This window comes from Neoarius graeffei, chromosome 15 (genome assembly GCF_027579695.1).
Source record: "Neoarius graeffei isolate fNeoGra1 chromosome 15, fNeoGra1.pri, whole genome shotgun sequence".
Classification (NCBI taxonomy): Eukaryota; Metazoa; Chordata; class Actinopteri; order Siluriformes; family Ariidae; genus Neoarius; species Neoarius graeffei.
The window spans coordinates 38,174,435-38,194,185 of NC_083583.1; the positions used below are offsets into that span (position 1 = coordinate 38,174,435).

The 19,751-nt window shown below is 41.6% G+C and overlaps 1 protein-coding gene across 1 annotated transcript in view; it reads left to right on the forward strand.

Moving 5' to 3' along the window:
- The first annotated feature begins 507 nt into the window (after positions 1-507).
- The window catches only part of LOC132898838 (histamine H3 receptor), a 45,933-nt gene continuing 26,689 nt past the window's right edge, over positions 508-19,751 (forward strand). Inside the window, exons 1-2 of the mRNA XM_060940508.1 lie at positions 508-721; positions 4,451-4,617. Coding sequence (XP_060796491.1) covers positions 508-721; positions 4,451-4,617 — 381 coding nt within the window. The remainder of the gene's footprint in view (positions 722-4,450; positions 4,618-19,751) is intronic.

The following is a 19,751-nucleotide window of genomic DNA, read 5'->3' on the forward strand; positions in this document are numbered from 1 at the left end:
TAATAGAATGTTACTATAAGCACGTCTCAACAGTAGGTTACCATAGTTACCAATCTGTGTAAAGGGTAGTGTGCAGGTTTGGGACGGACGCAGCCTTTAGTGCTGGGGGGGCGAAGAATTTTACTCACGCGCTGTCCGAGCGCGCGCTCAGTGAGCTGTTGATTCATCACCTCAGCGCGTCTTCTGTCTGACTGTGTGTATAATATTATTATATTTTTCCGTATATTTATTTATCTCGAATGGAGTTCTTTGGAGGGGAAAACGGTCCTTGATACTTTCCCACTCGGAGAATGGGAATATTTTCTCACATGGTGACTTCTTTTTTTCTACAGTAAACTATATTAGCTGGTGCTACATGTACTGGTGAACTTATTATTTTTGACGAAAGTGTTAAACAAGATTCGGAAAATTCATCCCCTTCAGTCGAAGGAAAGACATTTGGATGTGTTTTGAAAAACGAGTGATGTGTGTAAAGTCGCCTCATGTGTTTGACTTGAGTTGACCGACATGCTCACCTGTTTCTCCGGACACACCAACTCGAGTGCTGAGCTGGCGGGTCCCGGCGGCACCACCGCGCTCCTGGCCGCCTTAATGATGACCCTGGTCGTCGTGGTGGTCGTCGGAAACGCGCTGGTCATCTTTGCCTTCGTCGTGGACAAGAGCCTCCGAAATCAGAGCAACTACTTCTTCCTTAATTTGGCTATATCTGATTTTCTGGTCGGTAGGTAGTCCTTTTGATTTTGATGCCTGTTAATGACATTTAACAGATGCTCTTATCCAGGACATACAGTACCCTGGGGACTCGAACCAGCAACCTTTTGGTCCCAAAGCTGCTTCTGTAACCTTTAGACCGTGGCATTATTACAATTATAGTTCTGCAACTTTACATGTCTAAACCCAAAGGATCATTATCTACTATCCATCCATCCATTACCTGCAGCCACTTATCCTGTTAGGCAAGCTGGAGCCTATCCCAGCTGACTATGGGCTGGCACTTCAGCCATTCCTGCTGGTCTAGGGAATCGAACCAGCAACCTTTTGGTCCAACCAGCTGCTTCTGTAACCTTTAGACCGTGGCATTATTACAATTATAGTTCTGCAACTATACATGTCTAAACCCAAAGGATCATTATCTACTATCCATCCATCCATCCATCCATCCATTACCTGCAGCCACTTATCCTGTTAGGCAAGCTGGAGCCTATCCCAGCTGACTATGGGCGAAAGGCAGGGTACACCCTGGACAAAGTCCTTCCCACGCCATGTGGCACATAGGGCAGCGCCAATCTCCATTTCCGTCTATTACATAGCTAGGGTTACAGTGGGGGGCTAGTCCTTTGGTAACCACGAGAGTTTGACTCCCCACTCGCACCTGTATTGCTGCCTTGCCAGACGGCAGTAGGTACCATTTTCATGATGGTCTTTGGTATGACCCGACCGTGAGTAGAACTCCCATCGAGAGGCGGCCATGCTAACCACTAGGCCAACTCGCGGTTACACCCTGGACAAGTTGCCAGGTCATCGCAGGGCTGACACAGAGACAAACAACCATTCACATTCACATCTACGCCATCAATTAGCCTAACCTGCATGTCTTTGGACTGTAGGGGAAACCGGAACACCCAGAGGAAACCCACACAGACACGGGGAGAACATGCAAACTCCACACAGAAAGGCCCTCGCTGGCTGTCGGGCTCGAACCCAGGACCTCCTTGCTGTGAGGCGACAGTACTAACCACTACACCACCATGCCACCCCATTATCTACTAACAACCTGGAAATTATTATTATTATCTAAAACTTGTTTTCCTACAATTAAGGTCTTACTAAACTGGAAGTCGTTCTTATGCGTGCCCATCAAGTCTTCACAACCTTAGACAGACAGCACCTTTCTGATGATGTTAGCTGATCCTCTTTTGTAAGGTGGTGATGTCTGGTGTTATTTCTATCTTTCCCAGGTAGTAATCGAGCTTCTTTGGTATGGACCGTAAGGCTCCGATTACCACCGGAAGCTACAGGTGTCTGTTTATTCCACAGTCTTGCTATCTCTAGTCTCAGCTGGGAGTAACTGTCGATCTTCTCGACTTCTTTCTGTTCAATGGTCAGCAGATATAGCCACATCGATGATGAAGCATTTGTTCTCTCTTTTCTTTACTAGAGTAATGTCTGGTCTTGTGTGCTCTTGCACCCTATCAGTCTGGATGGTAAAGTCCTCCTTGTTTCGTTATTATTATTATTATACTGTACGATGGAGAACAGGTGAGGAATTAGGAAATCATTCAATGAATTGCAAAATTGATACCCTCTTGCCATAATTTTCATTCATTTCACATCTTTGCTTAACCTAGTGCTGTTAAATTGACCTTTCATATGATCATATGCAATTACAATTACAGCATTGTCAAAGTGTTAGGGTTTAATCTCCACCTAGTCTGTCCTTTTTCCTGTTGGTCATTGATTATGAGCTCGGAGAACGAGAGAAACAAGACACGCATAGTTGTCAGGTTTTGTTCAAGCTGACGTTTACTGATAAAGCATGAATAGCACTCTTTTCAAGCAAAGTGTGTATAAATGTATAACAAAACAGGAGATTTGGTCAGTTCTGTGGTATACAGAGTACGCCAGAGAAAAAGCACAAATTAAAACAATACCAGAAAGTTAAGTCTTGTCAGCGATGGAAGATTGCAAGGGAACATCATGTTACAGATAATACAATTACAGAAAACTAGAGCAACTGTGATGTTTGATAATAGGCTTTTGAGAAAGCAATTACCAGTCTCTTTTCTACCATCCAGTGACCTGACACAGAAAAATCCCTGACTGAATTTCACAAACCAATTTTTTACTTGATATATAACTCATTAAGTCCTCATTCATGGAGGATGCCCTGGCATTCACCTCTAAGTAGGCTTATTGAAGGGGTGAGGGGGCAGCTTCAGGACAGAGGAAAAGACTCATCACGCCCTGTCATGTTGTATCCAAAACAAACCAGTCAGAGCTTTAAGTATCTCTGTCTGATTTCTCTTTGTTGTGTGAATTTTTGAAGCTGTTCCCTGAAGCTCACAGCGATTAAGTGGAACGTGAAGTTTCAATGTCTAATGCCGGCGAGATTTCAAACACCCAAATCAGTACTTCAGTAAGAGACCGAGAGTGCCTGCAAGACTGTCACTGTTGCTAAAGAGAGCTGATTAAAGGTGACAGTACCAAAACCCATTGGAGAGAACCAAGCACGTTCTTACCACCCATTTCTCATCATCCACGAGGATTAAAACCTACGTCTCAACAGCTGAAAAATCAGTCAGTTATATAGAGGAAAAGAATAGAGAGGATACAAAAAAAAGATAGGAGTTATAACTAGGGCGGCACGGTGGTGTAGTGGTTAGCGCTGTCGCCTCACAGCAAGAAGGTCCTGGGTTCGAGCCCCGGGGCCGGCGAGGGCCTTTCTGTGTGGAGTTTGCATGTTCTCCCCGTGTCCGCGTGGGTTTCCTCCGGGTGCTCCGGTTTCCCCCACAGTCCAAAGACATGCAGGTTAGGTTGACTGGTGACTCTAAATTGACCGTAGGTGTGAATGTGAGTGTGAATGGTTGTCTGTGTCTATGTGTCAGCCCTGTGATGACCTGGCGACTTGTCCAGGGTGTACCCCGCCTTTCGCCCGTAGTCAGCTGGGATAGGCTCCAGCTTGCCTGCGACCCTGTAGAAGGATAAAGCGGCTAGAGATAATGAGATGAGATGAGTTATAACTATAACGTTTTGCACAAACCACTCATGATGTGTGTGTGTGTGTGCTGTGAAAAGATAATAGGATTGGCTATTCTGGAGTGTTTTTAGCAGAACAAAATTAATTTTGGTTGTTTTATTACTTTCATGCTCTGCTTGCAAGGAGTTATAAACTGGAGCGTCGAGGTGCCAAGACATAATATTTAGCCTCAGAGTTAGACAGAACACTCAAACGTTTGTATGGGAAGCAGTGATGCACAAGTGACAATACAATAGTGTCCTTGTAATTGTGGACAAATGAGTCTTCGGACTGTTGCGAAGATTGCAGTGAGGAGCAGGAAGAGAAATATCTTCAGCTCAGATAAATATTCCTGGTAATAAAAACTGCACTGGGGAACCTGGCTGTCCAATGGCATTCATTTGTGAAAGATTGCTCTCAAATAAACGTGTTGTACGACTCATTTTCATCTGCAGTGGAAGCAGTTGCTGAAAGTATCATTTCCTTTTCTTCTCCACATGATGTGTTTGACTGCCAAGATGAGAGATGCTTCATGCTTTATAATGGTTTCGGATCTGAATTGAAAGCCGTGCTTCTGATGATCTAGGAAACTGATGAATGGTGTTCATTATTTGTCTGATATGGATGTGAAAATGAAATGCTGAAGACTCACTCAATTAATCTCTTTGTTATTTCAAGACATTATGTTATGTACTGTTATTATTGTTTGTTCAGGGGCGTTCTGTATCCCCGTGTACATGCCCTACATCTTGACAGGCCGATGGATGCTGGGCCGTGGTCTCTGCAAGCTGTGGCTCGTGATGGACTATCTGCTCTGTACTGCCTCCGTCTTCAACATAGTCTTAATCAGCTACGACCGCTTCCTGTCTGTCACCAGAGCTGTACGTACTAATTTCAACCACATACACACATTTGTACTGACCACGCCTGTGCCAAAATATTTCTTTTCTTTTTATATATCACAGTACTTTTTACAGTTATTTCGACCATGATTTTAAAACTGAGCACTCTGTACACACTTCTTGCCAAAGTAACCGTTTCTATTTTGTATGTGTTAAACATTGCAGGGTTGGACAAATTCCTGTTAGTTTTTATTCATAATTGCCTGATGGAAATAGGTTTGGTAGGTGTAAATAAGAGTTTGATAATAGGCTTTTGAGAAAGCATTAACCAGCCTCTTTTCTCCCATCCATTGACCTGACAAAGAAAAACATCCTATTAAATTTCACAAAACAGTATTTTACTTGGGGGCGGCACGGCGGTGTAGTGGTTAGCACTGTCGCCTCACAGTAAGAAGGTCCTGGGTTCGAGCCCAGCGGCCGGCGAGGGCCTTTCTGTATGGAGTTTGTATGTTCTCCCTGTGTCTGCGTCGGTTTGCTCCGGTTTCCTCCACAGTCCAAAGACATGCAGGTTAGGTTAATTGGTGGCTCTAAATTGACTGTAGGTGTGAATGGTTGTTTGTCTCCGTGTCAGCCCTGCAAACCTGGCGACTTGTCCAGGGTGTACCCCGCCTCTCGCCCATAGTCAGCTGGGATAGGCTCCAGCTTGCCTGCGACCCTGTAGGACAGGATAAGCGGCTACAGATAATGGATGGATGGATATTTTACTTGATATGTACAGAAGGGAAATAAGTATTCTGATATTTTTCATTTTTACGAGTTAATATAATTCTAGTGCATACATTCCCTTCAATTTTACACACATTGTCAGAGTGCAGGCACTTACGGATGCAGGTGCAGGGGAGACCGGGGCCGAACAAACTGCAGACTAAAGCCGAATTGATGTGCAGAAGACAAAGTCAGGAAACAAGTGAGGGTCAAGCAATCAGGGCAACGTAGATAAAGCGAGGTCGAGACGAAACAGAAATACTGGTCATACACTGAAAGACAGGCGGCACTCAAATGGCTTGGTACGTTCACAGGGAATACTGAACAATACTTCGTGACTACATGGCGTGAGAGCTGAGCTTATATGGGTGAGGGAGTAATTGCTGAATGAGATTCAGGTGGCGTAGTTAGTAATCAGGTGACAGAGGGCGCTGTGACTCTTGGCATTTGTAGTTTGGAGCGGCCATGTTTGGAGGCTGCTCCGAACTTGTGTTTTCAGCGCCGTTACTGACACACATAATGCCTTTTGACTTTCTACTTATAAATCCAAACAAAAGGTATGTATTCATAAGTATAAACAAACATATGTTTAACTATGTTTATGCTGTGGAAATTTTTCATTCAGCTACAAGATCATTGGTGAGGTCAGGCCCTGATTCATCCAGCTCAGGTGTTCAGTGGGGTTGAGGTCAGGGCTCACTGCACTTTTCTTCCACACCTACCTTGGTCCGTGTCTTTATGGACCTCACTTTGTCAAACTGCTAAATGTTTGGGCTTCTTAGTTCCAGTAGAAGGAAATGTTAATGCTACAGCAAACGAAGACATGCTAGACAATCGTGGGCTTCCTGCTTTGCAACAGTTTGGAGAAGGACCACATGATTTGGGTTAGATTTTTTTTTTTAAATATAGTGTCAGAGTTGTTTTCTCTTTTTTTTTCTAAATGATACTGTAGCAGTTTGGATAGGTGGGTGGAGCACAGAAGGACGGCAGGCCAGAACTGAGTTCACAAAACCCGTTTATTTTAGCTTTTCAGCCTTAACTATACACATATATACACACACCCACACTACAGTCGTCTGGTTGGGGAGAGAGCCCGCTCTGCTCTCGCTCTCTTCCTTAAATAGGGCGCGGTCACTGGGGAAGCACACAAACACATTAATCAACCTCAGGTGCAGTGATTCTGCCACTTACCTTCCCCGACTCCGCCCTCCGGTCACAGACCGACGCTTGACCACGCCCCCACTGCCACAGATACATTTTAAAAATATTTTTAAACATTTTTTTATCCTCATGAACGTATACATTTTATTCACATTTACAAGTACAAAGTCAAAATACATTATATTTATACATGTGAATGCAAAGAAAATGTATTAAATAAACAAATGCGTCTGTAGAGTTATTGCCACTCACTGTAAGTTTAAGTGTAACGCATTCTACGTGCTTAATGTTTCATGGCAGAAAGACACAATTGTAAAAAGAAATTACAGACCACAAAGTTACAACTCGGTCAGCATCTACGAGAAACAGAGTCCTAGCGTATTCATAACACATGCATGTGCAGATTGACCCAGTGGTGTCCGCTTTTTCAGAAACCTATGTTTTTCCAGTCTACCTAGAAAAAAAAAGTATTTTAAAATTTGTCCTTTTACAAAAGGCTTTCTTTTCAGTGACCCAAAACAACATTTGAAAAATATCCAGATACTTGTGGACAGGAACTCATGTTTGACCATCCCTGTAGTGAGATTTGTTGTATTACCAGCAATTGATTACATGCATTTTAAAAACAATTTTTACACACATTTGGTTTACAGCATGTATCAGATGATATACCAATGTTGATTTTCTCATGGTGTCAGTTATAAAACACTGAAATTCGTAGGTGCCTATTGCCACTATCAAACAGCACAAAATGTTTCATCCTGTTGCTTCAGGCACAGTATTTCCTAACATCATTAAATTTTGCATTTTTCCTTGATCTATAGAATAATGGTTACAGACATTTTACAGCTCTGTATATCATTCGACTCAAACACATTCAAAACGACAAAAAATAAACCCCACGAGCAAATTCTTCTTGTTCTGTATAATATCCAGGTTTCAGGTTTACCCTTTTTAAAACCTCTAGTGCAACACAAGAGAAAGGAGCAGATTTTATTCTATGCAGCCCAAAGTGTTTTTTTTATCACGTTTTGTCTGAAACTGTTGAACGAATACAGATTGCACAAATATAAAAATAGTCCGTCAGAACATTTTAATACAAGCCACATTACTGTAACCTGGACCTCAGTGCAGCTTTTGATACTATTGATCACAACATACTGCTATATCGACTTGAACACTGGGTTGGATTGACTGGTAAAGTTATCAATTGGTTAAATTCATACTTAACAGATAGAAGCTTCTCTGTTACCCTGGGAAATTGTTCCTCAACGTCAATGTCCTTGACCTGTGGTGTCCCCCAGGGGTCGATTCTTGGACCATTACTTTTCAACCTTTATATGCTCCCACTTGGGCAAATTATCAATAAAAATTCAATTTTGTATCACTGCTATGCAGATGACACCCAAATTTATTTCGCTCTATCACCTAATGATTATGCCCCCCTTGAATGTCTCTACCAGTGTGTTGATCACATCAATAGCTGGATGTCACAAAATTTTCTTCAGCTGAACACAGATAAAACAGAAGTAATTCTATTTGGAAAAAAAGATGAAAGACTCAAGATTACCACTATTCTTGACACAAAAGGGATGAAAACTAAAGAAATGGTTAAAAATCTTGGTGTTTTCATTGACAGCGAGCTAAACTTTGACAGTCACATGAAAGCAATCACTAAAACGGCATTTTATCACCTAAAAAACATTTCCAAACTAAGAGGACTTGTGTCAAAAAATGATCTGGAAAAACTAATACATGCCTTCATCTCTAGTAGGGTTAATTACTGCAATGGCCTTTTCACAGGCCTGCCAAAAAAGACCATCAAACGACTTCAGCTGGTTCAAAATGCAGTGGCTAGGGTTCTCACACGAACAAAAAGAACAGAGCACATTACTCCAATTCTAAGGTCCCTTCACTGGCTTCCAGTAAGCTACAGAATTGACTTTAAAATATTGCTGCTGGTGTATAAATCTCTAAATGGTACAGGGCCCAATTACCTCTCTGATATGTTGCAGCGGCCTAACCCAATCAGATCTACCAGATCAAAACAGAAAAATGTACTATTAAAACCAGTTGTTAAAACAAAGTATGGTGAAGCAGCTTTTAGCTACTATGCAGTGCAGCTATGGAACCAACTGCCAGAGGACATTAAAAATGCTCCTGCTGTTGGCAGTGTTAAATCTAGGTTAAAGACCAAGCTGTTTTCAGATGCTTTCTGTTAAATAATTAATATTGTCTTCTTTTTTTTTTATTTATAATTTTTACCTTCTCTGCATGTTTTAAATTTACTTTAATTTTAACTTTATTTTATTTTATTCTTTGTTCTATTCTATTTTTTTCTCCTCCTATTTCTACTTTATTTTATTATTTTATTTCTACTATTGTTTAATTCTTATTTTCTTTTAATTATTTTAATTAATTGTTTTAGAATAAAAATAAAATTATTTTATGTAATTTTATTTCTCTATTGTTTACTGTTTTTGTTTTTACTTCTGTAAAGCACATTGAACTGCCATTGTGTATGAAATGTGCTATATAAATAAACTTGCCTTGCCTTGTAACAAGCCTGTCCCCTCTCACTGACCTTTCCATCATGCTTATGATTGTTGTCTGTGCGTAGCTTCTGGTGTTAACTCCAAAGCTATAAGTCACAGCTAAAAAGTCATGGCATGAGGAAAACAAAGTGATCTATCCTCACTGATAGTAGTTTTGACCTCCAGTAAAATGAGGCTCGATATAATTCAGCCCTTATGTAACATTCTTCACCATCATGAAAAAGGCTCATACCAAAAATAAGCACACCAAGCAACATGGGAGTAGTAATACGCAGTGACAAGAGAATATTGGCGAGGGGAAAATTTAGCGATCAAAACAGGAAATAGCATGCTAAAACTGCTTTTCACTCATGTTTTTAAAATACTTAATAAATACTGGTTTCCTGGAATTATTAGAGACATGATATAATGCAGGAATAACTTGAAAATGGCCCACATATAAAATCTAGCATAATAATAAGCATATCATCTACAAGAGACATGGTGTTTGGGTCATAGAAATGAATAAGATTTAACAAGATATGGGGTCCAAAGCACAAAAGGATTGACACTGACATTCATATCTGGAAAGGGCTCATTTATTAACTCTCTCAACCATTGGTTCCCAGGACCCTACTTAAAGTATATCTGTTAAATATAGATCAGTACATCAATTGCTAATAGGGAACAGTACAGTGGTGCTTGAAAGTTTATGAACCCTTTAGAATTTTCTACGTTTCTGCATAAATATGACCTAAAACATCATCAGATTTTCACACAAGTCCTAAAAGTAGATAAAGAGAACCCAGTTAAACAAATGAGACAAAATATTATACTTGATCATTTATGTATTGAGGCGGCACGGTGGTGTAGTGGTTAGCGCTGTCGCCTCACAGCAAGAAGGTCCGGGTTCGAGCCCCGTGGCCGGCAAGGGCCTTTCTGTGTGGAGTTTGCATGTTCTCCCCGTGTCCGCGTGGGTTTCCTCCGGGTGCTCCGGTTTCCCCCACAGTCCAAAGACATGCAGGTTAGGTTAACTGGTGACTCTAAATTGACCGTAGGTGTGAATGTGAGTGTGAATGGTTGTCTGTGTCTATGTGTCAGCCCTGTGATGACCTGGCGACTTGTCCAGGGTGTACCCCGCCTTTCGCCCGTAGTCAGCTGGGATAGGCTCCAACTTGGCTGTGACCCTGTAGAACAGGATAAAGCGGCTAGAGATGATGAGATGAGATTTATGTATTGATGAAAATGATCCAATATTACATATCTGTGAGTGGCAAAAGTATGTGAACCTCTAGGATTAGCAGTTAATTTTAAGGTGAAATTAGAGTCAGGTGTTTTCAATGACAATCAGGTGTGAGTGGGCACCCTGTTTTATTTAAAGAACAGGGATCTATCAAAGTCTGATCTTCACAACACATGCTTGTGGAAGTGTATCATGGCATGAACAAAGGAGATTTCTGAGGACCTCAGAAAAAGCGTTGTTGATGCTCATCAGGCTGGAAAAGGTTACAAAACCATCTCTAAAGAGTTTGGACTCCACCAATCCACAGTCAGACAGATTGTGTACAAATGGAGGAAATTCAAGACCATTGTTACCCTCCCCAGGAGTGGTCGACCAACAAAGATCACTCCAAGAGCAAGGCGTGTAATAGTCGGTGAGGTCACAAAGGACCCCAGGGTAACTTCTAAGCAACTGAAGGCTTATCTCACATTGGCTAATGTTAATGTTCATGAGTCCACCATCAGGAGAACACTGAGGAATAATGGTGTGCATGGCAGGGTTGCAAGGAGAAAGCCACTGCTCTCCAAAAAGAACATTGCTGCTCGTCTGCAGTTTGCTAAAGATCACGTGGACAAGCCAGAAGGCTATTGGAAAAATGTTTTGTGGACGGATGAAACCAAAATAGAATATTTGGTTTAAATGAGAAGCGTTACGTTTGGAGAAAGGAAAACACTGCATTCCAGCATAAGAACCTTATCCCATCTGTAAAACATGGTGGTGGTAGTATCATGGTTTGGGCCTGTTTTGCTGCATCTGGGCCAGGACGGCTTGCCATTACTGATGGAACAATGAATTCTGAATTATACCAGCGAATTCTAAAGGAAAATGTCAGGACATCTGTCCATGAACTGAATCTCAAGAGAAGGTGGGTCATGCAGCAAGACAACGACCGTAAGCACACAAGTTGTTCTACCAAAGAATGGTTAAAGAAGAATAAAGTTAATGTTTTGGAATGGCCTAGTCAAAGTCCTGACCTTAATCCAATCGAAATGTTGTGGAAGGACAAGTGAGCAGTTCATGTGAGGAAACCCACCAACATCCCAGAGTTGAAGCTGTTCTGTATGGAGGAATGGGCTAAAATTCCTCCAAGCCGGTGTGCAGGACTGAGCGACATTTACCGGAAACGTTTAGTTGCAGTTATTGCTGCACAAGGGGGTCACACCAGATACTGAAAGCAAAGGTTCACATACTTTTGCCATTCACAGGTATGCAATACTGGATAATTTTCCTCAATAAATAAATGACCAAGTATAATATTTTTGTCTAATTTGTTTAACTGGGTTCTCTTTATCTACTTTTAGGACTTTTGTGAAAATCTGATGATATTTTAGGTCATATTTATGCAGAAATATAGAAAATTCTGAAGGGTTCACAAACTTTCAAGCACCACTGTACATCCATTGCTTAGTAGTAAACATAAGAATGATGAATATGTCATTTGGTTAATCAAATGAAATTCACATACTTCATAAAGGACAGAGTCAAATTTCTCTGCCAACTGTCAAAAAAATGAACAGAATAGGCATCTTTACTTAGATATGATTACACGCTGCTTAATTAGTTAGCTAAAACTGCTTGCTAAGATTCTTACTGCTGGTAACTTTCTGGTTATAGGCCAGCAGTGGGAGTCAGCAAGGTAACAGAATAGTTCATTCTACAGTACACTCTTACAGGAGACTATTTATGCATTATCATACACGGTTAAAAAGCTCTTTGGCGAGTTAGTAGTAGAGAGTTAAAAATGTTTAGTATCAGTCAAAACCTCAAGTAGTAATACAGTGTCACTTCTGAACGAATATGGATATGAGGTATAAAAATAACAGTGTCTAAAGGGCATATTAAGTAATACACAGGGGAAGCCTGAATACGTATTGAATGCTTTTTCATTAAAAAGGCAACAAAAATGAGTAGAAAGTGGTTCTGGAAGTCTGTAACAATATAGCTGTTACAGACTGTGAGCTGGATGAATATAATTTAGGAGGTTCTTTTATTCACCATTATTGCAAAGTACATAGAACCCAAGTGAACTGGCTTACCCTGAATATCTCTCTAGAGTGCTGTGGAAGTCATCTGAGGAACAAGATTCATAGCTAATAATTTCCTGTTAAGCTGAAATCTATCCTGCTTAAGAGAAGTGACGCCCAGCTGTGAGCCAGTAAAGCAGTGCAGTCTTTTAAACAGCATTCAGATTTGAAAAGCCTGAATAATTCCTTGCCATCAGAAAGGTTTGAAATAAATTCACCAATATCCACCCGAGCTGTCAGTAGCTGCAAAAGGTTATTTTGTGTAATCTCGCACTGATAAGAGAAATCTAACCTAAGTAAATGTGTTCCAAGAAAAAAAATCTAAGTATTAATATACGGTATTAAACAGGAATATATATAACAGGTATTCCACAAAATTGAGTCAGATATGCGCTGATAGCCGACGAGGTGCGTGGCTATCAGTATCATGCTAGCTGAATGGAAAAAATCTGATAGACCACTGAATAAAGCCAGCCAATATATATATATATTTTAAAGATTTTTTGGGGGCTTTTTTCACCTTTATTATTATTGGATAGGACAGTGCAGAGACAGGAAACGAGTGGGAGAGAGAGACGGGGAGGGATCGGGAAACGACCCCGGGCTGGAACCAAACCCAGGTCCCCGGACCCATGGGACGGCGCCCCATCCACCTGAGCCACGACACCCTCAAAGCCAGCCAATATTATTATTATTATACATACACACTCTCTTCATATCAGCATTCTCGAAGGCCAGTGCTAGCTTACCCGCGACTCGGTGCTGTTAGCGCAGCAGTCCAGTTACCTTCATTCAGCGGTAGTGTTAGTGAAGGCCAACACTAGCACAGTCAAGCCAGTGCTATTGAGAGCTAGTAGCACAGGCTAACGACTGAGAAACTAAGATTTCTGTCTCCAGACTCTTCTTCCACGCACATTTGCCACAGTATTTTTCACTCATACGTAAAAGTAGACAGCCTTTTGATTTCATAAAAATGGTGAAATTTAGTTCCCTCTGAAATTTGGTCATTGTGATACAGTGGTGCTTGAAAGTTTGTGAACCCTTTAGAATTTTCTATATTTCTGCATAAATATGACCTAAAACATCATTGGATTTTCACACAAGTCCTGAAAGTAGATAAAGAGAACCCAGTTAAACAAATGAGACAAAAATATTATACTTGGTCATTTATTTATTGAGGAAAATGATCCAATATTACATATCTGTGAGAGGCAAAAGTATGTGAACCTTTGCTTTCAGTACCTGGTGTGACCCCCTTGTGCAGCAATAACTGCAACGAAACGTTTCCAGTAACTGTTGATCAGTCCTGCACACCAGCTTGGAGGAATTTTAGCCCATTCCTCAGTACAGAACAGCTTCAACTCTGGGATGTTGGTGGGTTTCCTCACATGAACTGCTTGCTTCAGGTCCTTCCACAACATTTCAATTGGATTAAGGTCAGGACTTTGACTAGGCCATTCCAAAACATTAACTTTATTCTTCTTTAACCATTCTTTGGTAGAATGACTTGTGTGCTTAGGGTCGTTGTCTTGCTGCATGACCCACCTTCTCTTCAGATTCAGTTCATGGACAGATGTCCTGACATTTTCCTTTAGAATTCGCTGGTATAATTCAGAATTCATTGTTCCATCAATGATGGCAAGCCATCCTGGCCCAGATGCAGCAAAGCAGGCCCAAACCATGATACTACCACCACCATGTTTCACAGATGGGATAAGGTTCTTATGCTGGAATTCAGTGTTTTCCTTTCTCCAAACATAACGCTTCTCATTTAAACCAAAAAGTTCTATTTTGGTCTCATCTGTCCACAAAACATTTTTCCAATAGCCTTCTGGCTTGTCCACGTGATCTTTAGCAAACTGCAGATGAGCAGCAATGGTTTTTTTTGGAGAGCAGTGGCTTTCTCCTTGCAACCCTGCCATGCACACCATTGTTGTTCAGTGTTCTCCTGATGGTGAACTCATGAACATTAACATTAGCCAATGTGAGATAAGCCTTCAGTTGCTTAGAAGTTACCCTGGGGTCCTTTGTGACCTCACCGACTATTACACGCCTTGCTCTTGGAGTGATCTTTGTTGGTCGACCACTCCTGGGGAGGGTAGCAATGGTCTTGAATTTCCTCCATTTGTACACAATCTGTCTGACTGTGGATTGGTGGAGTCCAAACTCTTTAGAGATGGTTTTGTAACCTTTTCCAGCCTGATGAGCATCAGCAACGCTTTTTCTGAGGTCCTCAGAAATCTCCTTTGTTCGTACTGTGATACACTTCCACAAACATGTGTTGTGAAGATCAGACTTTGATAGATCCCTGTTCTTTAAATAAAACAGGGTGCCCACTCACACCTGATTGTCATCCCATTGATTGAAAACACCTGACTCTAATGTCACCTTCAAATTAACTGCTAATCCTAGAGGTTCACATACTTTTGCCACTCACAGATATGTAATATTGGACCATTTTCCTCAATAAATAAATGACCGAGTATAATATTTTTGTCTCATTTGTTTAACTGGGTTCTCTTTATCTACTTTTAGGACTTGTGTGAAAATCTGATGTTTTAGGTCATATTTACGCAGAAATATAGAAAATTCGAAAGGGTTCACAAACTTTCAAGCACCACTGTATATGTTTATTCCTGTAATATCTAATAAAAAAAAAAACCACCAGGCCATTCTGTGGCTGGGAAGTTATTTAATTTGAGGGGACTCCCTTGCAAATAATGTGCATGAAATCACTCACTTTGCGCAGTCAAGCAGACAGAGGAAGTCCGTGTGCGCATCTGCACGCTTACTTTAGTCATCATCTTCATCTTTAGAGTTTTACAGCAGCTGGCATCCAGTGTTGCATTACTGCCATCTACAGGTTTACCTTGACTGTGCACTGACAGTTACATCATTCTGTCTCTAAACGAACAGCTGATCACACCGAGGTGCTCGCTGACTACCGATATTTATTAGTTTGGTCCTGCGTTTCCTTCCTCTCGCAACATAGCGTTTTTCTTCTTGCTTTCCATGACTGTAGTCGGTCTGTCCAGTTTCATTCGCACACTCACGTCCTCTATTGTTCTCTCTTGTTAGAAAATTTGTATCCCACAATGCCTTGTGTGAACAGGGAAAGCCCACCACCACCATGACGTAGTAGCTTGTGTTGCGTCATGGTGAAGCAAGAAAAAATAGTGGAGAATTTAGGGCCACATGGCCCTAAATTCATTAATTATTCTATTTTAAAATCCTAATAAAATTGGAAGTCTGTGACTCGAATTCAGTAGCTTTCGGTCTGCTAAACAAAAATAATTGGTTGTCAGGGAAAATTCTTTTTATGACCTACAGTTGAAAAATCTGAAAGGCAGTCTAGCTTTAAGTATTCATTTCCCTGTGTAATTTACTCAGTTACTTTTAAAATCAACATCGACAACTACACACAATGGAGCTACCTGGCAGCCAAAATTCTCTCAAAGTCTTCCGTTTCTAACAAAGCAAACCTGGTGGCCATGTTTGTGTACAAATTGTCACAGTCGCTTGCTAGCGCGGAAGTTTTACGTCTCTAACGTGTGACATCGTGTTGTCTTGACAACGTGCAATATCGTAACAATATTGCACGCTCATTCTCCATTGGGTAGAGTGACGTAATACACATAGAATAAGCGATATGCTAGCAATATTGCATGCTATCAAACCAAATGAATGAAACCCGCTAGAAGGGAATAGAATACGTTTTTAGTCCATCGAAAAAGTGTCCTGTATGTAGAATAATTCCCGATATTTCACTCCAGTGACATCACTCCCAGTGTTTTCCTGCTGACTAGACATGAGTTGTCAAAATGGTGAGGCTAAAATCTGCTGGACTAGAACTTAGACAATAGAAGAAAATAAAAACTCTATTAAAATATAAATCTACATCATACAAAGCACATGACTATGTCATTCTTATTATGAATGAAAAAAAATGCACATAATAATAACATATGGGCGGCACGGTGGTGTAGTGGTTAGCGCTGTCGCCTCACAGCAAGAAGGTCCTGGGTTCGGAGCCGGCGAGGGCCTTTCTGTGTGGAGTTTGCATGTTCTCCCCGTGTCTGCGTGGGTTTCCTCCGGGTGCTCCAGTTTCCCCCACAGTCCAAAGACATGCAGATTAGGTTAACTGGTGACTCTAAATTGACCGTAGGTGTGAATGTGAGTGTGAATGGTTGTCTGTGTCTATGTGTCAGCCCTGTGATGACCTGGCGACTTGTCCAGGGTGTACCCCGCCTTCCGCCCGTAGTTCAGCTGGGATAGGCTCCAGCTTGCCTGCGACCCTGTAGAAGGATAAAGCGGCTAGAGATAATGAGATGAGATAATAACATAACCACTGATTGGCAGTTTGGCACTTAACACAGGCCTCGAAATTCGTATATTTTTTCACCAGCCAGCCGGACTAGTTACCTTCCAAAGTAACTAGCCAAACAGAAAATCAACTCGCCAAAATTTGTTCATGTATGAATTTTACTCAGGGGTGAAAGTAACTTTTATTTCTTGCCATTACTATTATTTTGAGTCATAGTGCGCGCGCGCAGTGAGCGCCGAAAAATACACCTAATTATTTATTATTGTCTACTTATCAAGCATTCACTAGGACTCCCTATCACTCAGTAGTACTAGTATAGTACTTTATCACGCTATCACTCTTTCATCCACCTGTATCAGTTTTTGATTATAAATAAATTGCAAACACATCATTTCAACAACACAATCGTTTTAATAAAAAAATTTTTAGCTGAACAGTTGAAAACTAACTTTTCATTTTGGACATTCTGTCTACTAAAACACTTTGGATACCAGCTGCGCACGTTGGCACAAGATGGTTAAGCAGTGGGCTCCGCACACCATCTCGCACGCTGTCTGTCGAGTGAAACATGGAAGGAATTCACTTCAGACATAATTCAGAGACAGGTCAGAACGAGTTATATGCAATGTATATTGAGGAAAACGTGTTGCTTTTGGTAAATTGACGTTAGCAGGTGTGTTATGCTGAAAGTGCATTTTTTTCAGAGACAGTATAATTTTTCTTTCCGGTACGGCCAAATCTTTTAGTGGTACGCCGGACCGGCCAGGACTGGCTTACTTTCACCCCTGATTTTACTTCTGTCAAAAATAACACAAAAGAGAGTAGTTACCGTTGTTCAGGCCTGGCGCCAGGAACAGTTTACTAAGGGGGCAATTAGAAATCGCAAGGGGGCAAATATTTTTCATATAGTGTGTAGTAATGATGGCGGTCTGACAACGTGTTTCAAACAATTAACTGCGCCAACCACAAAACCACGGCCCCGAAGGTTGCTTTAGTCTGGGAAAATCATGTGACATATTACCAGGGCAGTTGCGCTTTATCAACACCCGTGCCCACCTGTTACCCCTCCCCTCCGATTTTCTCAGACACGCGGTACAACCGGAAAGATGCCAAACAAAAAAACACACACAAACCTACAGGCAAGTCCTTTAAATTTAAAATACATACAAATAGCTCCGCGGCATGAAAACAAAACGCCAATGCAAGTCTAAGGTACTTGGCTCGGCGGCCAAAATCATAATTTAAAAAAATCAACAGACCCCGCGGCTGCACCAGTAATAGCCTTCCTGACTCGCACCGAGTCAACGCTAATCACTTAATCCGCGATCCCAGTTTAGGCGTGTAGGGGACTAAACACTCTGAAGTGATGAATTTTCACCCCCGCTGCATGGGGGGTGACGTCAACAACACATATTCTTACGCTATTTGCGCACAAAGCGGACTATATATGAACACATACACCAACATAAACGGAGATAAACTTAGCCTACAAAGAAAGAAAATGGATTCACAATATTGTGATTGAATTGGTTTAATTCGGAAGGGGAAAGACTACTCCCGCAAACTGACTGCATATTGCAGGATATTGCAGAGACAGTGCACTTGTAAGTGTACATGTAAAACCCCCGCCCGCACGACCCCGCCCCTTGTCCTTATCACAGGTCTGTGTGTGCGCAGCTGTGTCAGCATTTCACACACACACCCACAATAGCTAGTCCCCAGTAGTTAGGATTGATACATATGTCTAAAACAGGGTTAATATTAAATTCAGGTTTTTTGAAATAATCCTACCTTAATACAGTTGAATTCTACGATTGCAACGTAAGAATCATAACAACCAATCAGATTTGTTCTACTGTGCCAGTTTTAGTAGTGATTTATGTGAAATGTATTTTTGTGCAGTGCGCAACCACTTAATATTTCGTATTTGAAAATGCAAATTATTAATACGTCTATCATACATTATATTTTCATAAGAAAACAATTAAGTGATCTGAGTCTCCGTTGAGGGGGCGGGGCTGTAGCCACGAGGGGGCGACACCCCCTTTCGCCCCCCCACGGCGCCGGGCCTGCCGTTGTTCATGACTAATGTGCATTTATCTCAAGAACCGGAGTATTTTGATACTGTTGTTAAATATATAAATGAGAACAACACAGAGCACCATAATATAATATCAACAAATAATAATATATTGGACTTTTTCCCCCGGTCTGCAGGTTGGGATGTCTGTAAACCAATCAGGATGCTCTTTGTCTAGCATGCGCTTCATGAACAGGCACACGCGCAGTTTCCCTCGCGCACTCCGTCATATGCGCGAGGCAGACATTAATGTTTCGCGTGCACGCTCTTGCTCGCTTGCTCTAGATTCCGGGAGATATTCTCCAATTTGCGGGCATCAGGGAGCCGCTATCAATATGCGGGAGACTCCTGGAACTTCCTGGACACTTGGGATGTCTGTTATATGCATGCGCAGTAGTGAAAAAGCCGACAGCCTGACCGTCCTGCCGATAAACACATCGATGAACACAGACACGGCACGCGCTTAACATGTGGCGGCTTTAGTTGACGGTGTGTCTGAATCTTCGCTTCATATATCTTTTTTAATTTCAACTAGCCAGCTGGGCTGGCTAGTGACAGGAATTACTCGCCAAATGACAAATTACGTCGCCTCGGGCGACCGGACCACCGCGAATTTTGAGCCCTGTAGCATAATACTGTACTGCAAAGTTTCATATAAACTGAACTCTTAATCAACTGACTGGATCAATCAGATACTGTCAACCCGAAAACACTAGTTCAGCTGCATTGTGCAATGAGAAGAACAGTGAATACTGATTGTATTATTATTGTCTTATTTAGTGTACCCCTTGGGGAGAGGGAGGTGCCTGTAAATTTTGGAAGTGCTAGGACCTTCGGTGGGCAAGTTATGAATTTTTAAATGCTGGCTTGAGCCAGAGCTCGTGTTAAAGTTTTTCTGGGGCTCCAGGGGGAATAGCAGGTCAAACCATGGTTGTACCGGGTCGTGTCTGGACTGGTTTGAAAGGGCTCAGGGAGAGGGACAGGCCTGTAAATTTTGGCAGGG